Source organism: Ruditapes philippinarum, unplaced genomic scaffold, assembly GCF_026571515.1.
Source record: "Ruditapes philippinarum isolate M1 unplaced genomic scaffold, ASM2657151v2 ctg11354_1_1_1_1, whole genome shotgun sequence".
NCBI classification, from domain to species: domain Eukaryota; kingdom Metazoa; phylum Mollusca; class Bivalvia; order Venerida; family Veneridae; genus Ruditapes; species Ruditapes philippinarum.
In genome coordinates, this window is record NW_026852919.1 from 6,607 (window position 1) to 29,712 (window position 23,106).

Consider the following 23,106-nt stretch of genomic DNA (forward strand, 5'->3'; position numbering starts at 1 on the left):
AGTTACTTAAATGTTCTACCATAGTGTTAACAATATAGCATTAGCCATTTTTTTACTTATTTAATATCTTTTATCAACATACACGATTATTTCTTTTGTACAAGGCTATTAATTCTACATGTACAATGTAGCTGCGGCCTTGACTTAGTCTGGTCCCTTTTCAAAATTTGTGCCCTGCTGAAAAACCTAACATCACATTTGATAAAATCTGTATTTATCAAGTTTTGGTATAAAATGTTACTGAAATGTGCCAAGATTATTTATATTTTCAACAAAAAAATCTAAGTATGAACAAATACTGTGTATTGACTTATTTGTTATAAAGCATGAAACAAAATCATTAACAGTACATTATTGCAAAAGCTTTATATAACACTTTGAAAATAAAATATAATGTCCATCTTTATAACAAGGGTCTATTTTTTTGCCGGCTTGGATGGATCCGGTGTGAATCTCAGATACTCTTTCCCCGATGGCAAAGTCTTGGTATCAACACCAGCCGGAAACAAGGTAGCTAACTCCTCCTTTTTAACCGATGGTATTACCATACAATCACCGCCGCTCTGAAAAATAACATCTGACAATTATATTTTGTTCACATTCACAATACGAGTCATGCAAATAAAAATAATGACGTTTAAATTAAATAGGTTAGAGAACAACAATGATCAAGAAAGGATTAAACTTTCAATCACTAGTTAAGAATTTCAATAAATGGAAGTTAGGGAGTCATTTACTCCTTGATCTTGGCTTGTGTGACTTCCATACTAAAATGGTTTTCTTTCTTTTCTCATATAATGTGACTTCAAATGATTGATATTATGAAGTCTCTGACTTCCAAATTTTGAAACTTAATGGCGGCCTAGTTAATACAGGACTCGCTGGCCTTCAATTGAAGCTTAAGAATATTTTTTATCAAAATTTCTATAAGCAACAACTTGTGAACTGATATGATAAATTAAAGTATAAAGTTGCGTAAATATTCTGACATGTTCTTGACAGTTAGGCTGTAAAGTTTATTAATACAGTATCAATTTTGTGGCTTTTCAAAAATGCACATATGTTGATTGACCAAAAGCTTTGCTCCATTTTTGTTTGTTTGCTTTTTTCTTGTTGATATTTTGTTTGTTTTGTTTTTCCCTTGTTTTTTAGGGGGGTGGGGTGGGGGTGGGAGAATGGGTTATGCTACTAAATTTTAATGGTTTTAATATAACTCTTCAGGTGTTTGGTTTAAACATATCTCTATTCAAGGTATATATATATACAAATTGTTAATTTACAATATAAAACAGGAAGGTATTGGACCGAGAGCTACAATAGCTCATGGTAGTCCTCTCCTATAAACTCTTCAGTGTTTTCTAAATCCTTTATTAAAACAATATTAATCACAGGTTAAACCTTTCTACAGCATTTCAAATTATTGATTCTGATAAATAATGTGTGTGTTTTTAATATCAAAATATTTTATAACATTAACACCCACCTGCCAGTTAGCTGGTGTTGCCACCTTCTTGTAGGCTGTCAGCTGGAGAGACTGTACCACACGATAAATCTCACTGTAAATAAATAAACAAACATTTCAAGTATTATTCTCCTAAACTTTCTTCTCATTCCTACCTTTTTTTTTATTTCTGGTGCTGGTGGTGGGGGGTATTGTGCACCAAGAGCTTTCCTTAAGACAGCGCACTAGGCATTACTCAGTTAAATTAGGTAACTCAGAGATATCAGCCCTATGACCTTCATGTTAGATTATCATACGGAAAAAAAAGTGTGTACAGTAACAACTCATACCCTTCAGTAGTTTTTGTAGAAAACTGACTTTCACAAAAATTGCACGTAAAAACTTAACCAATATTGCATATAAAAACTTACCCAAAGTGTGATGCTCAGACACCAAGGCCTTTTTTCTTCAAAGTGTCAAGTTAAAAAAAGCTACACTGTTTTTCTTTTTGTTATTTGTTTAATCACTTAAGTTAGATTTATGAGCACTTAATAGAATGTAACATTTTGTACTATATGGAATTTGGAAATTTGCCTTTCCTGTCCCCATTCTTGTATACATATAATACCAGCATATTTGTTTATAACCAAACACATCCCATTTTTTTAAAATGATTTCAACTTTACCTCTAATGTATAAATATCTAACTCCTACATATTTATTAGTACTACAGTTTATTCTGTAACATGAAGGGGACAATTACACCTGGGTAGTAGTGGAAAGGTGGAAAGGTTAGTTACCTCTCACCTAATAGTATTTGTTTTGTATAATAATAAATTAGACAATTCTGATATCGGGTAATTTAAATTTAAATAACGAAGGGTTGCTTTGAAACATGATCTTCAACATCTTAAAATTAATGTGAAATGATCTTTTGTGACATGATAAAAAGGTCAACCTAGAAACTAGATAGGATTTAGAATGATTAAATGGTAATTGTTTGTTTGTTTGTTTGTTTCATTTTACGCCTTTTCCCAACAGTATTTCAGTCATATAGGCGGATTAAATGGTAACATGGTAGCTTTGACAGTATTGCAAGTTTTGGTTTTCCTTCAACTATATCTTTTTCAAGTTAGTATCTCTATATTAGAATTTTACTGTAGACACTTTTGTGTAACCAAATTGATGTTAATGACCTTCTGACTAGACTAACTACTGAAACTTAGCAGGTAGAAGTCCATGTAAGGTTCTTTATATGTCTTGTCAGTAAGGCCCCCATGGTTACGCGTTTAAACGGATTCGTTTCGATTTTCAGCCGAAAACATTTACAATAATTCTTACCGTTAAATCGAAATGAGCATATTGTCTTACAAAATATCATAATCATTGCCTGTAATCATGAATTCTATCAATTGTAATTGGTTTATTACAAAGTAAAATACGGAAAATAGGTATTTACAATCCTCCACACAGCATTACCGTGCACTAATCGTGACATAATACATTGGTAAAGTTGATTATCCTTTGATGTTTAATGAGGATACAATGCAGAAAATGTGTTCCAGGACTCAGTCGTGATGAGTTCTGAACATTAAATTATTTGTAAATAAAAAGTAAGTCATCATTTGGAGACTTGGTGTAGTATAGTACAAAGAAGTACCACCGTTTAAACGGTTTGATTCGGTTCTTAGCAATCGTGTAAACGTTTACAAAAAATTGTAAACGTGGGAGCCTTACTTGTCAGTAACTTGTAATAACATTATCAGTCAATAAATAAAGACCCCATGTAAATCAGTGAGAATTGTTCATTTGATTGGGTTTTACATCTGTACACCCGCACAGTATTAAAGGCCATATTATGGCGATGTTCCAGCTTTGCTGGTGGAGGAAGACCTCAGGTGATCTTCTGTGCATTATTTCAGGCACAAACAGGCACCTTAGTAGATCCACTGACATTCCGTTAGCTAGCTGAATAGCTTGAATTCAAAGTCCCTGCCTTGATTCAAACCCACAGCTGTAAGGGGCATGTGTTTTGAAGTCAACACCTTTTGCATTATATTGTTTATATTTTTACATTTAGAAAAATAAAAAGTCCTTGCTTTTAAAAACCCTTGAAAATGTACTTTGTGAAAAAAACCACAAAATTTCATGCCCACGAAGTTAAGTGAGTTCACAGAAAAGTCTGATCAGACTTGAATACCTGGCTCTATACTGCTGACAAAGGCTTCAAAGTAACAAACATTATGCTTTATTTAAAGAACCTATTAATTTTTCTATTTCTGACTCTGGTGGCCAATTCGTTTAACAAAAGTAACATATAACTAAAACTTGGGGTACATAAGGCAGCGAAATTGAACAGAAGCATTTCAAAAAGCAAAAACAACTCTTTATATTTTGATAATTAAAAAGCATATTATAATTACTGAACTTATTTGTTCTGACAACTTCAAAAACTGAAATTATAATTATACAATTTCGAAAAATATTATCTTTCAATTACAATCATATTAAAAGAAATCTATCCATGAATGAAGAATTTTTAATCATACAAATACCAAAATTAATATAACCAGAAATATTACATTCTTTTCATAATCTTTTACACAAATTAAATGTTATTACAAATTGATAAAATCTCTAAGATAAACAATCTGTATGCTACACAATGAAGCTTGCATTCCTTACAACAAAAGATTAAAACAGTTGATTTACATTGTACTATAATATCAAAGATTTCAAAAAGTATAATTGAATTTTTTTTTACCATTCTGATTCAGCAATGATTTCTTGCATGTATAATAATTGGCTCTTATCGAAAAAGAAATTCAAACCTATTTCCTGCTTACAGGTATTTTGGATTTTTTCTTTGTCAAAAATGAAACAATTAAATTTTAAACTATAAACAGGAGATACATTTGTATATCTTTATACACTTTAACATTAAGACAGCAGGAAGCAACTATAAGGATACCTGTGCTACTGATATAAACAATTTACATAATATAGAAACATTGCTTTTGTAGGAAGATAAAAGCCATATAGTTATTTTCATAAATTATACTGATGGAGAAGGGCCTCTTTGTGTTATTAAAGAAACTTAATTACATGTACAAAATGTATATCTAAATGGTAGTACAGTTCTGATGCCAAGCTAAATTATTCACCCAAAGAAGTCGCAAAGAAAGATCAGTCATATACTACCCAAACAAAGGTAAGGTAGCAGTAATTTCAATTTAAAAACAGCAAAGTAATGCAGAAGAAAACATAGAAGAAATATGGGGAAAATTAATGCAAAATCAGTCATTTATCATACTCATTATGAAAATTATTACTTTTATCTTAAATCTTTTTACTTTTCTTAAGAATCTTGGTACATTTTTCTAAATTTTAATTTCCTTGAAATATTTTGGCTCATCTGGAGGCATGCAGCTTTTACTATGGATTGTTTGTTTGTTTGTTTGGGTTTTACGTCACATCGACACAGTATAGGTCATACACATCAACACAGTATAGGTCATATCGCGATGTTCCAGCTTTACTTGTGGAGGAAGACCTCAGATGCCCTTCCGTGCATTATTTAAGGCACAAGCGGGCACGTCAGTAGAACCACCGACGTTCCGTAAGCTAGCTGGATAGCTTCCTCACTTGAAAGAATCCAAAGTCCCTGTCACGATTCGAACCCACAGTGGTGAGGGGCAAGTGGTTTTAAGTCAACGACCTTAACCACTTGGCCACGGACGCTCCAACTATGGATTGAACAATCAGGAAATTCTCGCTATAATAGTAAACTGAACTTACTCGAAATTTCTTCCAGTGGTAGCTGGGTATAACATGGACAACTTCAGTTTATAGTCTGGACCAACGATAAAAACCTGAAATAGAAATATCAAATATGATTAAAAAATTAACCCATAACTGCTGAATTTCTTAATTAAATTAACTTGGCCTCCATATCAAGAACTTTAAATTCAAAACTTTAAGGATATCAAGATACAGTGTAACTTCTGAAAACCGAACACCCATGGGACTTGTCAAAAAGTTCGGATTTCAGAGGTTTCCGGAATTCAGAGGTTTATGATAATGTGGACAAGACTAAGCCACTAAATGTCAAGGAAAATGTGGCCATTACTGTAATATCATATATAATAGTCTTTTAATCAAGATAAAGATGTGAAGGAAAATAAAACATTGATATTTAACACTTTATTTAACTTACAAATTGTCCGATGCTAGTTAATTAATTAGTACATCAAATGCAATAAAATCCCTAAAGATGTTTGATGCACACATTGTTCCAATTAAATGTCATTTAATCTGCCAATAAACACTTCAAATTAACTGACCGCCGTAAATAACTTTACTTCAAACATACCATTTCACAGTTTGTGATTTTAACGCGTGTCAAATTACACGATCACCTCTAATTAGTAAACAATCGACAGGGAGATTGAATCTTCCTGCAGGGTAAACATTCTCAATTTACGATGTATTTCACACCTTTAGATATTTCCGGATTTTGGAGGTAAAATTGCATTGATTTGGCTCTAATTTTAGGAAAATATCGTCCGGAATTCAGAATTTAGAAGTTCCGGAATTCAGAAGTATTATATTAATAGAAAAAAGAAGGGAAAAAATCGGGACCGAAAAAATTGTTCGGTTTTTAGAAGTTTCCGGATTTCAGAAGTTCCGGAATTCGGAAGTTACACTGTATATAGATAAATTTGAGCCGCGTCACGACAAAACCCAACATAATGCGTTTGCGACCAGCATGGATCCAGACCGTCCTGCGCATTCGTGCAGTCTGATCAGGATCCATGCTGTTCCCTTACAAACCCTATTACAAGTAGAGAAACTGATAGCGTACAGCATGGATCCTGATCAGACTGCGCGGATGCTCAGGCTGGTCTGGATCCATACTGGTCGCAAACCCATTATGTTGGTTTTGTCGTGACACAGCTCATTTGAAGTTGGTTTAGCCAACTGTATAGAGGATGGGTTCAGACTTGACTGGCTTTATTCTAGTGGCAAATGCTCATCATTTTTTGTTCCAGCAAGTTTAAAATATTTATTTGTCATCCCCACTACATAGGATTCTACAGTGTCTACTTAAACAAGGCCGACATTCCACAAATTACGCCCGCCACAAAAGTTTAAGGTAGAGATGTGATCGTTAAAAAGTTGCAAGCACTATACATATTTACTGGTTTGATCAGAAACTTTACCGATCTATGTATGACTTTGGCCTCAGGGACCTAAACTTAAAGAACAACACTCAGCCTCACAAAGGTGAACATTTATGCAAAAGTATATTGAAATCCCTCTGTGCATGTAAAATATTGTATGCTTGCACACTACCTGTAGGTACTAATACTGATTGTAAAATTGACATACTATTATCATCAGAAGAGTAAATATTTCAAATACTTACAGCCCTGCAGGTGAGTGGAAGTCCCTTTGAGTCCTTCTCCACTGGGTCTAACATGCCAAACTGTACAGCAAGGTCACGTTTTGGGTCAGCAATGATGGGGAAATCAAATTTTGCATCTTTAGTAAAGGCTAAAATGTCCTGAAGGAAAAGTAAAAGACTATTATTTTAACATCTTCAGAATAAATATCTTACATAATATTTACAAACATGCAGACCAGCAATCATGTGACATGTGTATAAATTGTATCCTCAAGAGCTTGAACAAGTAACAGACATACAGGTACATTATGAATTTCCAGCTGCATTGCTAGATTGAGACCTCATGTCATAATTATGTGCATTATTGCAATCATTAACAAGCATCTAGGCAGAATCACCGACCTTCCAGTCTAGCTAAATAACAATATTCAGTGATTTTTCCCCCTATATACTTACAGTGGAATTAATGCTCCCCTATAGCCCAAAATAGGTATATTTTCCTCTGAAATGCCTGTAAAATCACTTGTATTTCACTGGTATAATAATATTATACATGTAAACAGTTGTCTTAATATTAAAAACTACTATCACTGATTTTCTACCAGTAACAGAAACATTTAAATACATAAATCAATGGCTTTTAACACATTTTTTTTTGTTACAAAATTTTCACACAATGTTATTTTTAATTCATATTTGAACTTGTAAATCTAAGATCTGTTGACCTATTGCATTACCTACCGAAGTAGTCACTAGCAAGCCTTTGATGTTTATACACCGAAATTTGCTTCAAACCTTCATTAAATACTTCTATTGACTATGTACAGTAATCCTTACATTGCCAATTTTTTTATCAACTTTGCATTTCCCTAACCCTTATACAAATCCAGAGGAGATTTTCAGGGGGAGAAATGGAGGGAGGACAGGGAAGGGTAAATGGGGACATTAGATTTGGTTATCTTATCATAAAATATCAATTCAGGGTCATTGATATTAACTTACATTTTTAAGGTGGAAACCAAGGAAAAATTTGACTCATTTGATCCCCAACTGAACAACTAGTAGTAAATGTCAAACCCCCTCTAGAAAATGCAATACCCCATGTCAAAGTTTTGTAACCCCCTCTTTTAATAAATCTGCATCTGATTAACATGCTGAACATTGGCTACTCTGAATTGAAACAGTCAAAATAGTAATCTGAGAATTGCTGACCACATGGGCCCCCGTTAGTGGCAAGCTTTTGTTTCATTAAGCAAGAAATTTACCATTCATTGCTTAATACTGGTAGGTTCCAGGAATGAATTATCCATGAGTGTTTCAATAAGCTTATAGCTTCAAACACAACCTAACAAAAATTGAATTTGTATAAAGTAAACAGTCCATTCAATGCTAAAATGAATGGATTTTTCAACAAACCATTTATTTACCTATAGTTTAAGCTTGGTCAAATAGTTTTTTTAACATTGGTTTTACATTGCACAGTATAGGTTGAATGGAGACATTCCAGCTTTACTGGTGGAAAAAGACCTCAGGTACCCTTCGGCGCAATATTTCTGACACAACTTTGTGGAATGGGCACCCCAAGTAGAACCATCAACATTCAATAAGCTAGCGGGATAGCTTCCTCACGTGAATTTAGAATCTGAGGTTCCTCTTGTGACTCAAACCTACAGCAATGAGTAGCAAGTGGTATGCATTGATATGCAGGCTGAGCTAGCTCTATACTGGTGGCAAAGGTTTGTCATTTTTGGTTCAGGCAGGTTATTTAAACTAAAGGCCTAACAAAGAATTGAACTTAACTTACCTCTGTCCATTTAGAGTGACTATCAACATCATCACATGACAATGCAATCAGCTTGACATTCAATGCCTTGAATTTCTCCACCATTTTGTTGACCATACCCAGCTCTGTTGTACATACTGGTGTGAAATCAGCCGGGTGTGAGAACAAGATCGCCCATCTGTTAAATACATCAATAGTTAAAATACAAGATCACCCATTTGTTAAATACATCAATAGTTAACAATACAATCTCAGGATATGAAGAAAAAACATATGTTCTTTATGATACACTTTCATTTGGTAGGAGAGGAAATACCAGGTAGCATTTAAAGCAAAGTATTTTTGACACTCATTTTATATGGGGGCACAAGAGATGCAAGAGCTTATATAGCATTATAAATCTACATCTGTGTATCTGACATTTTGGAAAATTAATCACATATGAAAAAAACATCTCCTATAGTAGAGAATTACAATGTGTTCTTTTTTATTTATGATAATGTTGAATATGCTTTTTATTTATGATATGTTATATATACAATATCACATTGATGAGACTATAATAAATAATACAATATGAAAAACTGTAATAATTGTATTCTTTTAAGATATAATCATGCATTTTGTTATGTAATAATGTAATTTTTTAATTAAATAATAACAATGGGATCACTGTGATGTGCATAATATTTGAGCTAGAAGAGTGTCAGCACAAAAAAAACATTGGATAACTTTATCCCAAAGTCATTCTTTTATTGCGGCGGCACTTGTGAAAGTTAGTTTATAACTGTAGTTTTCCAAAAAAAAATTTTTTTAAAAATGCTTACATTTCTAATCTATTGCACTTTGTATAGTATTAAATACAAAGTAAATCTTTACAATGATGTTTTAAATTACAAGTATTTCAACCTTTCATACAATTTAGAAAAAAGAAAGCAGCTGCTCAATCATATACACTGATGACCTAACTTGTAAACTTTTATATCTTATTACATAAAATTTATGTAAAATACAATAAAAGCTCAAGCCCCTCCATAAAATGATACTCCATTTTGACTCAAGTATCAACTAAAGTTTCAATTTGATTACTGACCCAGTAAAATTTTTCTTTACTTTAAAGCCACAGGTTATAAATTACTGAAATAGAAACTTTATAAAAACCCGAAATGCCTGAAATGAAAGCTATTAATGGACAGAATGATGGAAATGACGATGAGGCCTACAATCAAATATTGTCTGCTATCCCTACCACTACTTTACCTACTTTAATCACTGCTACCTATAAAACCAAACCAAAACTAGAACTATCACTAAATGTGATTAATACTCCCACAAGACTGCTTCAGAAATGAGGATGTTACTTAAGTAACAGAATACCTTGTAAAAGAATTGAAATATAGAGTTATGGTTGTGGGCAATTAAAGATAGTTGTGGTTCTTGTATGTTGCATTTCCTTTCAATGTGGTTGGCCATTGAAGAAGTTTTATTGAATTACTCTGTGATAAGTCAAGAAAGACAAGGAAAAGGAACAAAGGGCAATCACTCTAATACTGAAGATGGAGTTATAGTTTTTGTGCTCTGCACTTCCTCTTATTGTGCTTGACCATTGTATGAAGTTGTTTTGAATTCCAACCAGTATGTTTTAAGTTATGCTCTGGACAAGGAAAAGTATCAAAGGACAGTAACTCTGTATTTTGTCAAAATGGAAATATGGCTCTTGTGCACTGCACTTCCTTTTAATGTCCTTGACAACTGTATGAAGTTGTATTGAATTCCAAACAGTAGTTTTCAAGTTATGCCCCGGACAAGGAAAAGTAACAAAGGGCAATAACTCTGTAATTAGTCAAGATGGAGTTATGGTTCTTGTGCACTGCACTTCCTCTCAATGTGCTTGACCATTGTATGAAGTTATATTGAATTCCAACCATTACTCTTCAAGTTATACTCTGGACAAAAAAAAGCAATGGAAAAGTAACAAAGGGAAATAACTCTGTAATAAGTCAAATTGGAGTTATGGTTCTTGTGCACTGCAATTTCCCTTATTGTGCTTGACCATTGTATGAAGTTGTTTTGAATTCCAACCAGTAGTTTTCATGTCATGCTCTGGACAAGGAAAGGTAACAAAGGGCAGTAACTCTGTAATAAGTCAAGATGGAGTTATGGTTCTTGTGCACTGCACTTCCTCTCAATTTGCTTAACCATTGTATGAAGATATAATGAATTCCAACAATTAGTCTTCAAGTTATGGTCCGAACAAAAGAAAGCAATGGAAAAGTAACAAAGGGCAATAACTCTGTAATTACTTTAGATAGAGTTATGGTTCTTGTGCACTGCACTTCCCCTTATTGTGTTTGACAATTGTATGAAGTTGTTTTTAATTCCAACCAATAGTTTTCAAGTTATGCCCCGGACAAGGAAAAGTAACAAAGGGCAATAACTCTGTAATTAGTCAAGATAGAGTTATGGTTCTTGTGCACTGCACTTCCTCTCAATGTGCTTGACCATTGTATGTAGTTATATTGAACTCCAACCATTAGTCTTCAAGTTATGCTCCGGACAAGGAAAATGCAACAGACATCTGGACCGACTGACTACCGGGTGACTCCTATATACCCCCCCCCCCCCCCCCAACTTCGTTTTTAGGGGTATAATTATTGTTTTAAACATCCTTAAGAAGATACTTTAAATTTGTTAAAATTTCTCCTATTCTGTTCATAACAGGGCAGCATTATTTTATGGTCATAAGAATAATAAATTTGGTTGAATGCATCAATAGGAAACCTCAGAAATTTAGTCTGTGTCTGAAGACAAGTACACATATCAGACGACATCTTAAGCTGCTTGATTAAAATTATCATCATCAGAACATTGTTCTTTTATTAAGGCTCCACTAATAAAGTAAAGAAAAATTGACCTATCCTAATCAACTTTTTTCTTGTCCTACCCGAACTTTCACTTACAAGCAGTGGATGTGTGGACACCAGCAGGAAAATAATTGGTCCGTGAGAAACTTTTTGGAAACTTAAACAGGGCTTATAAAATACAAAAGCCCTAACGTTCACTTTCTGGAAACTTTAATGGACACACAAAATGACAACTTATAAAAAAAAAACAGCATTCCTGGGGAATAGTGGAACCTTTTACAATATTTTGTTACTTTATTTCATTAAACAAGACAAAAATCAATTATGACCTTCAGCTTAGTTAAGGCATACTAAAACCCCTTGACACTTATTCCATGTGTTGATTTTAAGTTATGTCAACTAATCGCTTAAATGATTATTGAAAAATGTAATATTATTCAAAAATACGTAATACATGAACAGTGACTCATAGCTTCCTGCATTATACAATAAGCCGAATTTAACAGATATTCATTATTTATATAGACTGAACAATACATAAGTCATTCAAGCACAGGATTTAACACAATGTAAATCATGAAATATGTATACCAGAAACCTTACCTAACTGATAAATCAAAAAGGTTTGTAATACAAAACCATCATAGACTGAAAAGTTAGACTGTACAGTTGAGAATACATTATAACCAGCTCAGTCCTGGCTTTTTTTGTAATCAGTTGATATGGAGTTTCTTGTGTTTTTTTATAATCCTGAAAACAACCTGTGGCGGTCTGAAGAGAAAATATAGTGCCTTAATATTCAGAAAAGGAGGAAAAGCTGAAAAGTTGAAAAAACAAATTCCAACAACTAAGAATGGAATTTTACCCACTAATTTTATAACATTTTCAATTTCAATTAATTTAACATGCATGGTACATAGCAGAGGCCCTCTTCTATCTTTTAGTCTAATAAATTCAACTAGCTGATATGATAATGACTTGTGCACACCCACAGGGCATTTCAGGGGGAAATATAGGATTTTTTAAAGGAAAAAAAAACTTTTTGGGGCTGAAAAATACAGGGACAAATCAATGTTATGAAAGCTTACACCCTGCATAGGCTAGCGAATTTTTGCCTGGATAAATAATAATGAATTTCTCTGGTACTGACCTGAGCTTATATTTACCTGAATTTTGCGGATATCAGGTCAAGTCAACCAACAGTAAATAATACAACCTCCTAGAGCCTGGTCAGAACCTTGCCCTGAGGCCAGGCTCAATCAACACTGGTAGGATTACATACATGTACATGTGACAGTAGAAAAATAATTAATAAATTGATTAGCACAGCTGCACTGTGAAAATCACATACCCCTATTTTCATTCTTTAAATTTTTAGTAATAAACCAGCCTGGGACATATCATTTTGTGGTAATTCACCTGTAAACCTTGTAAATTTATGATCTACAAAAAAACATTATGAATTACAAATAAAAATATCTTACACTATAAAAGTCTGAAGACGAAGTTAACAATCATTTCATGAAGAAATTGCTAAAGGCTATGTAACTATCAATGAAACTTAATATATTATGAAAAAAATAACAAGAAAGAACACGTCATTAATTTAAACCTTCATCAATCAATGTTGATTTTTATACTATTATTGTAACTTTTTCAAAACCATATTTTACATGTACATTTACCTACATCTTAATTATAATTAATCAAGTAAATAAAATTAATGTTCTTTCAATTAATCAGTATCTGTTCTTTTCAAACTGGATTACAGAACATTTCAAATCAAGTTTAAACCATATCATCTCCCCATCTATTTATAGTCCAAAATTTCAATCTGATTGATATATATAACACAGAACAATACCTGCAAACTGATTTCTGACCTTGTCCATTTACGGCCTTCTACCTGATAACAGATATAATGTATAGATATAGGGTGATAATGTGGTACTTACACAGGGGTTTTTCCTAATTTCTGACCCTAACTACTCCTGGGGATATAAATATCTTAATAGTGTCTGCAAAATCAATTGCGATTTATTTGCACAGGCTATCCCACTGCCTGCAGTGATGGGGTCCGTACTCTCAGTGTCTGAAAGGGCAGATGGACCCTTAAGTCCCTTATTAAGCTTAGAACAGACACACACACTGATTGTAGTGGACAAACGAAATTTTTCTATGATACAAACATATAAATGAAATGCATAAGTCAAATTGATCAGTCAGAAGTCAGAAAAGCATTTTGCCAGCATAAATCTTGCTAAAATATTTAAAAGTTTTAACAGCTATAATTTCTAATTTTAACAGTTACTGTTGTATCTTAATTTCAATAATTAATACATGTATATCTAATCAACACTGCAAGGTTTTACATAGTTCTGGCTTCCAAAACTTTATAAGCCGCTATTTAACATTTTTGTTTTTCATCTGATGCGGCATTTATGATTAAAGTTTTGGATTAGACCCGTTACAAAACCTAACCAGAATAACATATTAAGTTGATTTAACCTTATTTTTCACTTGCAAATACACTAAGTCTTGAGCCAATCAATTCTTGTGCATTTTACGATAAAACAATTATTTCAATATCGTTCTATACCAATTAAAGTATCAAAATATTAATACCGTCATTAAAATTGCCTATTTAACTGTAAAACATCAATTACGCCGACTACAGTCGGCCATGACATTTAGGTGCCGCGCGAGACCTTGTATGATGTCATTCGCGGGAACCGATTAGAATAGTCGTGTACTATTATTGAGAACATCTTTGTTGACATGATTTCAATATTCTTATTCAAGATAGTGTTTTCATTTATTTTCATTAAATTTTTAGTACTTAAATATGATTTTAATGAATACAAAAGTCAGTAAATCACCTTTTTCAATATCTTAAAAAAAAAAAAGTAATTGATTAAAATATTGGAAGCACATGGGTTCATAAAGGTCAATCTCGTAATCATGTGGTCAAACATTTTGGCAATATGGCGGCCAAGTGCCGAAAGTTTTACCTGTTGGAAACTATTAGGTAGTTTATGTTCGTAATAAAAATTTTATTTGCCCATCCTTGGCTCATCAACAGATTATATATCGAGGGCTCAGCGCAAGACTATTCTAACTCAATATTTTTCAGAAAATGGTTTTTTGACATTTTCTTGTATAAATTCCTTCAATGCATGTTCTGTTAAAAAGACTTAATTAATTTCCCACTAATTTTTAAGTTTTACACATTTTAAGAAAATATTCTATCTGGTGATATAATATATTCAGTGCAAAACTATTCTAAGTCAAGTTAGAATAGTTTGACAATCACTTTTAAGTTAAAAACTTGATATTCTTTTGTGCAAGACTATGCTAACTTCAGTTAGAATAGTCTAGCGAAATAAAAGATGCTGTTAACAGGAGTTATTGCAATTGGAACTATTCTAACAGAAAATAAACAAAGTCTGATGATGTCATCACAAGCTTTCATGATGTCATAAATTCCAAGAATATTTGTGACACTTTTTCTATGATCATATTTTACAGAATTTTACAGTTTTAAAACATATTCTGATGTGTTTTTGCCTGTTTTTTCGTTGTTTTCAAGATGAAGAAAATTTGATTCCTAATTTATTTATACCAAGTGTAACAATCAATTTCAAACACTTGTAAAGATTAATTTATTTTACTGACTCCATGACATTTCAAATTCTCTGTACAAAGAATAAAAAAAATAAAAAATCAGAACTCAGTATTATACAATTTTAGAAGAAATTTTCCATTTTTAGTCTGAAAATTTTACTTTTTATAGTAACGATGAATATTAAAGTTGCTTACATTTAAAGATTTATGGTTTATGGCCAATCAAGTTCACTTGATGGAGAAAATAGGGAAAAACCCAAAAGAAGGTCCAACACAACACAATTGAAAATGTTGCAGGCTCGGTTTGATTGAGCCTATTCATGGACGGTACTGGAAAGTGCAAGTTACCGTCCACGCCCCCTAACACCGGCTTAAGCAGAATTCAACATTTTTACACGAAAATGGTGAAATTTTAATTTAGAAACATCCACAGATGTGTTCATACGGCAGTTATCATAGAACCTTCAATGTGACACAGTTAGTGCCATTCCATGAAAAGCGGCATATGGTCCCCTAGTAAAAGAATGCTTTTGCCCTAAACAAGAAAACAATTGGCGGAACTAAATAAAATGGAATTTTGAAAGGGGATCTGAGGTTATGAAGCCTGCATATCACAGATAAGACGTCAAAAGACAAATTTAAAAAGCAGGCAATAAATCCTAAGGGTGATTATACAGTATTCAAGTAGGAATACTGATAGAAAGTGATATTTAGTGCTCCTGAGTACTGGCTTTCAGTAAAGTTCAATACAACAACAGAAGAATAAAACAAGCTTATCTCAATACAATCATGCAAAAATCATCTCTGAATTTAATCTAATTCAAAAATAAAAAAAATATATTTATTTGAATGAAGTGGTGCCAGTATAATAATGCACAAATTATTAACCTTTTAGTTTATTTACGAAGCTTTGAAGTGTATTAAAACATTCAAAATTACTTGGGTTAAGGAGACGACTGTAAAATACACATATCTTGACCAAAACACACTGTTTCAAATTATTTGTGTGTCTAGACAATCACAACAGATTGGTAACAAGGCAAATTACCTCAGTGATGAAACAGTTAAGCATTCACATCCATATGGTGTATGGTTTGAGTCCCCTTGTTCCTATATTTTCTGTATGTGTAACATTTGAGTGTTTACAAGTTTTATCATCATTGTTATACCAATTGTGCAATGAATACTTATGTGATATGATGTTTTTCAAATTCTATTTAAATACTAATATGGTAGAAGAAAAAGGAACAAGCAAAAAGGCAACAATATGACTGTAACAGTATTAAAACATTATATAATATTAAATCCCCGGGATAAAGCATGCAAAATGGGCGATAATATTTTCTGACAATGTTTATGAAAGCATGCAGTTTTTATAGAAAGGTCCTTTCCAGTCTGACATAAGTTCAGATCTACTTATTTCTTACATGTAGATCTGATTGCCCCCATATTTATTTAATCTTCATTGTGATTCGGATTTCCCAGGAAAGCTATTTTTAGCAATGAAATCAAACCGTCTTTACAGATAGGAATAAGACGAAGTATCTTAATATCATTTTCTGTTCAAGTAAAACATACGTGCCGTATTATTGATCTTTGATAGAAAACAATTTGTTGAAGTCATGTGAAAAAAACTGGAAATTAAAGACTAAATTTTTAATGGACATTGTTGTTTTGCCAGTTTACCTGCCGGCTATCTGGACGATACAATGTTTGTTCTCAAAATTGTGAAAATGACCTACTCAGTAATGGTTTACCAGCCATTAAAGTTAGAAACCACATCGCTTTCAAAATTGTGAAAGCTTGCCGATGATTTGCTGTTCGAAAGGTTATGACAAGATGACAACCAATTGGTGGTCGTCAGATCCTAATGTTAGTGTTAATTAGAAGCTAATTTTAATCAGTATTCCTAAAGATTCTTATTATTCCAGTTCAAATAGCATGATTTAAGTTTTCAAGCCTGTACATAATTGTATTCTTTCTTTGTATTTACAAAAGTATACTTTATGATACTAGATAATCTAGAAATACAATTTAATCAGAGTTATGTGTTTATGAATATTGAATTTTTGAAATTTCTAATTTTTAAAACTTCCAGAACCTTCACTGAATTTATGTATCTTCAGCAACCTTTAATGCTTACAGTAAAAAATCATTTTGTTTTTGAAGATTTATTTCTTAACATAAGGATTGTTTTTTCCAAAGCAGCACATTCTTTTACATTATGACAATTAAGTAATACTACAATATTATGACAATTAATTACTACTAAAATATGTCTTCTAAAGTTCTAAAGAGTATCAATAAATTTTGTGTTTTGTATTAAAATACACTTTTAAAATGTCAGTTTCTAAGAAATTTATAAAATGAACACCTAATGCAATATTTTGACACAGCCACAAGTGAAAGTATAACACTGCTGGTGTTCACAAATAAAATGAAATATTTTATGATCTTACATGTAAAATAAACAAATTTTACATTTATTTCATATGTTTTTAATGATTTTAAGCCATTTTGATTTTTTTCTGTGTATCATCATATATATTACTTTATCACATTATGTTTATATTCAAAAAATAATTCTGTTACAGTATTTCATTAATTTTGTTTGATTTTTAACGTATGTGCAAATATTTAAGTGCCTCTAATCATATATCACATTATACTTATAATTAAGTGTATTTCTCACAATATTACCTTTATTACATGCTTTTCAGTGGACAGTGAAATTATAAAATATCATTAACAGTAACACAGTAGCCAGACCTATCTGAATGCAGATGAAAAGAATATAACTTAAAATATATAGAAATACCGTCAAAATACACATCATTATGAGTAAAAGGTGCTTGAATACAAAAAACACATAAATATCTAGTTATCTACATAGTCATATCAATTAAAAAATGTAACATTATGAGTAAAAGTTTACAGGATTATTTTTCAATAAGAACTATGTGACATCATGATTTTATGACATCATTAATGAGAGCGCATGTCGTTATTTGGCAAAAGTCAGGAAAAAAAGATTAAAACTGATAAAACAGGATGGAATAAATAGAAAATTTGTTTTTTTTATGCAAAATCATATTATATTTGTAAAATTATAGTCACAGAACAATTTTACTATTAATTGAATTAATGATATTATGATTTATATCTTTTAAATTTGTGAAATGTCTAATGTGTTAGTAAATAATTCTGAATAACATCATGTATTTTTTACCAATACCTATTTAAATTAAAATAATAAGAGACTTAAAGCTGCATGCCTGAAGATGAACCAAAATATGTCAATAAAACCAAACCGAACAAAAGTATTCAGTAAAAAGATTTCAAGTTCCAAGTTATGTGCGAATTATGACCGATTTCGCAGTATTTTTCAACCTTAGTTCTATTGCATTACTAATGCAGTATTAAGGGCTATTTTAGCATATTTTGACCTCTTTTTGGTAATTAACATGGGTTGTAAGTACTGTTTACAATGTGAAAGTTATTTTCTTTTTTCACTTCACAATGTTTTACTTTACTATAACACATTTTCAAATTTTTCATGAAAATTAGCATTAATCTGGAGGCGTGCTGCTTTAAAGGATTTTAAAATTCCTATAATGGAGGGTTAAAGCAGTCCTTTAATTGTGCATCAACAAGGATGCATTCACAGCCCAAGCATGCATGCACAATGCTTTCTAGCACAAAGTACCATAATCATGTTCATCATTTCATTATTTGTGTCATTGCAGTCAGTAATCCTGAGTCATGCATATAAAAAACTTGCAACAAAAGCTTTTGCCTCAACATGAGGATTAATATTAAGAATCTGCAGATTTCACTTTTAAGAATTTGTATTAACACAAAAGATATGACTAGAATGAAAGTTATTATCCAATTTTTGTGTTTGTATGAGGTTGCTAACACTTACAAGTACCAACTATATATTTAAGTAGGGTATAAATCACTGATAATTATGCAAATATGTAACAATATCAAATTATACTTTATATTATGGTCTTAGAACCGCCCGAAACCCTGATATCCCTTCAAAAATATTATTTAAGAAATCAAATTTACTTTCTAAAAGTAAACATGATATTCTAACTTGATAGATAAAAGATATTCTTAACTTTCAAGTTATTGCAAAAGTAATCTATCTTAAGATAGAATAGTTTTGCACGAGATTTAGGAATCAAAGGGACATACTTTATAGTGTTAAAGTATTCTAACTCAAGATAGAATAGTTTTGCACAATAAATATTCTGGAAAAAGTAGCTTTTCTAGTGCAATACTAGGCTATGTTAACATGTAGGCAATAAAATGCATATTTTACACTTTTCTTGAAAAAATGAACATGTACACAACTTATTTCTATTTTTTGATAAGATTGGTTGTGATTTTTTTTTTCAAAAAATGAAATCAAAATAAAATAACATATTTTTTCCATTTCCTGAAAATTTTTCAAAATACAAGTTAGAATAGTCTTGCGCCGAGCCCTCGATATAGTTTTATCAAGGTATGCTTCACTTTACTTCATGGCATGTTCGATGAATAAATACGAGCGTGTCAGATTCCTGGCACGATTATTGGTGGACTTTTCCTAATGGGTTGTCTTCAGCGTTCACGTCATGTCATAGTATATAAACGGGTATGCTGAAGACCTTAAAGCTAGGTTTTTTCAATGTAAAAGAACAATGCTAAATTCATAATTTCAGTAGGAAAAATGAATCCAGCTGCAATTTTATTTGTAGTAAGTTGGTGAGAAAAATATACTAAATCTTATCATAAAAACCCCATTTTTCATTGCATTATAAGTCATTCAACTGATAAAATCTCAAATTCCGATATTTATTATTAAAAATTATTTGGGGTGTATAATGTCATTATTACAAATCACTACACAAATCTAAGTAAAAAAAAACTAAATTTATAATTTAAACTTTCCAATCATTTAATGTCATGACATTCATGCATGCCTGTGCATTTGAAAAGTTTGCATACTATTAAATGCTATGTATAAATTTGATATGTGCAGTTACATACTTTATACAAAGCATAACTATACATAAATCATATCACAAAGGACAGATATATTTTAGGCTGTATTCCAAATCCGATATAACTACAGTTATTTTCCCAATTTCAAAAAATATTCTTTTACATCTACCTGGTCTAATTTTTTAGAAAAAGTGAACTTTTTTTAACTTGTCTCTTAAAAGAAGCAACAGGCAGTGTGATCATACACTTAAATAAAACACAAAAAGTCAAATGTATTTAAACATAAGTTTTAAACTTTTTGAAATTTCCAAAAATGTCTGCACATGTCACTAATTTCCTATCCTGTGAAAGTGCACAATAGCTTCATTAGCTTGAAAAGGCCTTGTAAACTGTGTTAAAATAATAATTAGGGATTCTTGAGGCTCTGTTCATTCTTTCTCATCTATAAAATTATAGAATTATTATATAAAAATTATTAGCATTTTCGATTGTTTTAATTCTTAAGCTTTAAATTTGTGATAGTCCACTGTAAATTTGAGGGTTTTCAATATAACAACAGGCTAAATCCTGAATCAAGATGCTTTAGCTGTAAAAGTTTTTTGTACTGACTGGAATTAGCTTGGAAAAACCCACTTCTGCAAAGTTACAGTTAAGAACTTTAGAGCAGTAAAAAGGTAAGATTTGATCAAATGTCATGGATGTAATGATGGGCTGGCCTATTTCTTAATCATAGTTTGAAATAGGACAAAGTTACAAACTTATTCATTATATATTCTAGACTTAAAAATTAAAAAAAACTAAATGTAACCACCCTAAATATCTTAAATGGACTTGCCGGTCTTTCAATCTAGACAATACCGTACCATTCATTATTTCAGGTAAAATTTCAAAATATATATTGACTGAATATCACTGATTTGCAAACAGTGCAGATCATTATCAGAAGACATATATATGCAAGCTGATCTTGGTCTGCACTGGTTGCATGGGTAGATTCTGTAACCTCAAGTCTAAGGGCTTACGTATTATAAATTGTAACATTTTTTTGTTTTTAACTCATAATTATGCACTGCACAATCTAATTTCAATTTGACTGCATACTTTAATCTTTATTTCATGCATACATGTAGTTATTAACTGTTAACTCAAACTTTATGCATCAATAGGATTTTTTTAAACACTCGACAAGCATAAAACATTAACATTATCAATCTGCCTCAAGAGAAATGTGTGCATACAATGTTTACAACATGTCAAACATGATCTAGGTTTAAAGCAATCTGTATTATACACATCAGGAATGTGTAAATTATTTGGATGTGAATGAATTCATACTGTATCATGACATCAGTGACTGCCGTTACCTCCCTCCTTGCAATGTTCAGCTAGTGATAAAATTCCTTGGCTTGATATTTCAATAATTAAATATTAAATTGTAGGCTAGCTATTAACTTTTTGGTGCTAGCTGAAGTAATATTTTACTGCTGTTTCAACACTGTGTGGCATCCTTATAAATTTATTTATATGTGACCATTACACTGTGAAAAAGCATATAGATCTACAGTAATGTTAATTTAGAAGATCAAAGGTTTAAGAAATACAATTTAAGATTGCATTAAAATCTTTCAATTCATTATTGATTGGTTCAAATAATTTGTTAATTGACAAAAAAGTAGAGAAACTGCAAAATAAATGTTTCATAAAATATATATATAGATTTCTATTTGAAAAATACAATTTAAATTAATGTTCAATTCTGTACATTGACAATGTATACAACCATGTCATAACAAATAATTTGTATATTTTAACGTTTTACAATTTAAAACTTAAGCTTTGAATTCGTTAATAATTTATAAAACAAAACCACGGACTGAATCATGATTTAAGCAAGTCATGCCTCAATGTCAATGCATACATGTAGTATAGTATACGAAAGATACACCCCATACAAATATTACACGTAATCGGTCAAGTCACGTTTACAATTTATATTGTAGAAACAGACGCTTGAAAGTCATGTCTAAAAATCCAATTTTTGGTGAAAGAAAGATATGACAGTTGATAAAACAGAAACACTCACCCGTCCTTTCCTATCCAATCGTGGAATTTAATATCCCCAGCAGTTGTCTTTGCTGAAAAGTTAGGAAATTCGTCGCCTAAATTGAACCCCATTTTGCAAAATCTTTACACACGTTCCGTAATGGCTGTTCTTCGCTGGGCATGCGCAACTTTACAAACGGCGTTTTGGGCGCTAGTTTTATACAAGGGAGATAACTTTTTCGCAATATTCTTACGTGCTAATTAAATTACGAGACTTTAAATATCAATATACTCAAAAAACATTTGTCTCTCACCCTTTAACCCATGAATGCATGATTATTTTGTGAAAAATGGCGAAAAGTCTCCCGTTACAAGTTTAAATTGCTATAAAACTATAAAATATGATAAACAAGATCAACAAGGAAAGGCGGCAACCCCAACACAACCCAGGAACAAGAACCAGTGGCAAGGAGCCCAGGCGGACCCCAAACAAAAAAAGGACAGGGCACGGACAGTTAAATCACTTAAATCATACATAATTTGTAACTGATAAGGAATTCAAAGAAAACAAATAAACGATTGAATAATAGGCCCATGAAGTCAAAGGGCACTGGAGACCGGGGGAGGATGGGGGGCGTTAATCAAAGAAATAAAAACTAGGGGGCAAAGGGGAGGATACTTACAGTAGACGAGAAACCAACAAGGGACACAAGAAAAAGTGTCACCAAAACAGTATGAAACAACATAGACATACATCTGAGGAACACAGAGGGGCGCCGCCTTGGAACGGTCAGCAGCATATTAATGACTGCTTGGGAGTTTAAACCGTACAATGGTGCACCAAACCTCGCTCTTAGCTCCCACCATGCCCTTGCCGTGTATCATTAATTAGTTCTACCTGTAAGAAGCCATCCTAGCTTTGAACTTTTGTTATGTTGGGGCAACACTT

At 31.9% G+C, this 23,106-nt stretch overlaps 1 protein-coding gene across 1 annotated transcript; it reads right to left on the reverse strand.

Moving 5' to 3' along the window:
* Positions 1-40: 40 nt before the first annotated feature.
* LOC132728259 (peroxiredoxin-6-like) lies at positions 41-22,359 on the reverse strand. Its single transcript, XM_060713872.1, has 6 exons — positions 22,198-22,359; positions 8,653-8,809; positions 6,870-7,007; positions 5,240-5,313; positions 1,484-1,556; positions 41-563 (listed from the first exon to the last, which is right to left on the reverse strand). Exons 1-6 carry the CDS (start codon positions 22,287-22,289, stop codon positions 417-419), a joined length of 681 nt encoding a protein of 226 aa, XP_060569855.1. The 5' UTR covers positions 22,290-22,359; the 3' UTR covers positions 41-416.
* Between the last annotated feature and the right edge of the window lie 747 nt (positions 22,360-23,106).

Excerpts from the sequence above, each read along its gene's own strand:
- LOC132728259 (XM_060713872.1), bottom strand. The coding sequence starts at position 22,289 with ATGGGGTTCAATTTAGGCGACGAATTTCCTAACTTTTCAGCAAAGACA. Across the intron at positions 7,008-8,652 it reads GTCACTCTAAATGGACAGAG|GACATTTTAGCCTTTACTAA; the intron begins GTAAGTTAAGTT and ends CTTTTCCTTCAG. Across the intron at positions 1,557-5,239 it reads ACCACTGGAAGAAATTTCGA|TGAGATTTATCGTGTGGTAC; the intron begins GTAAGTTCAGTT and ends ATTTATTTACAG.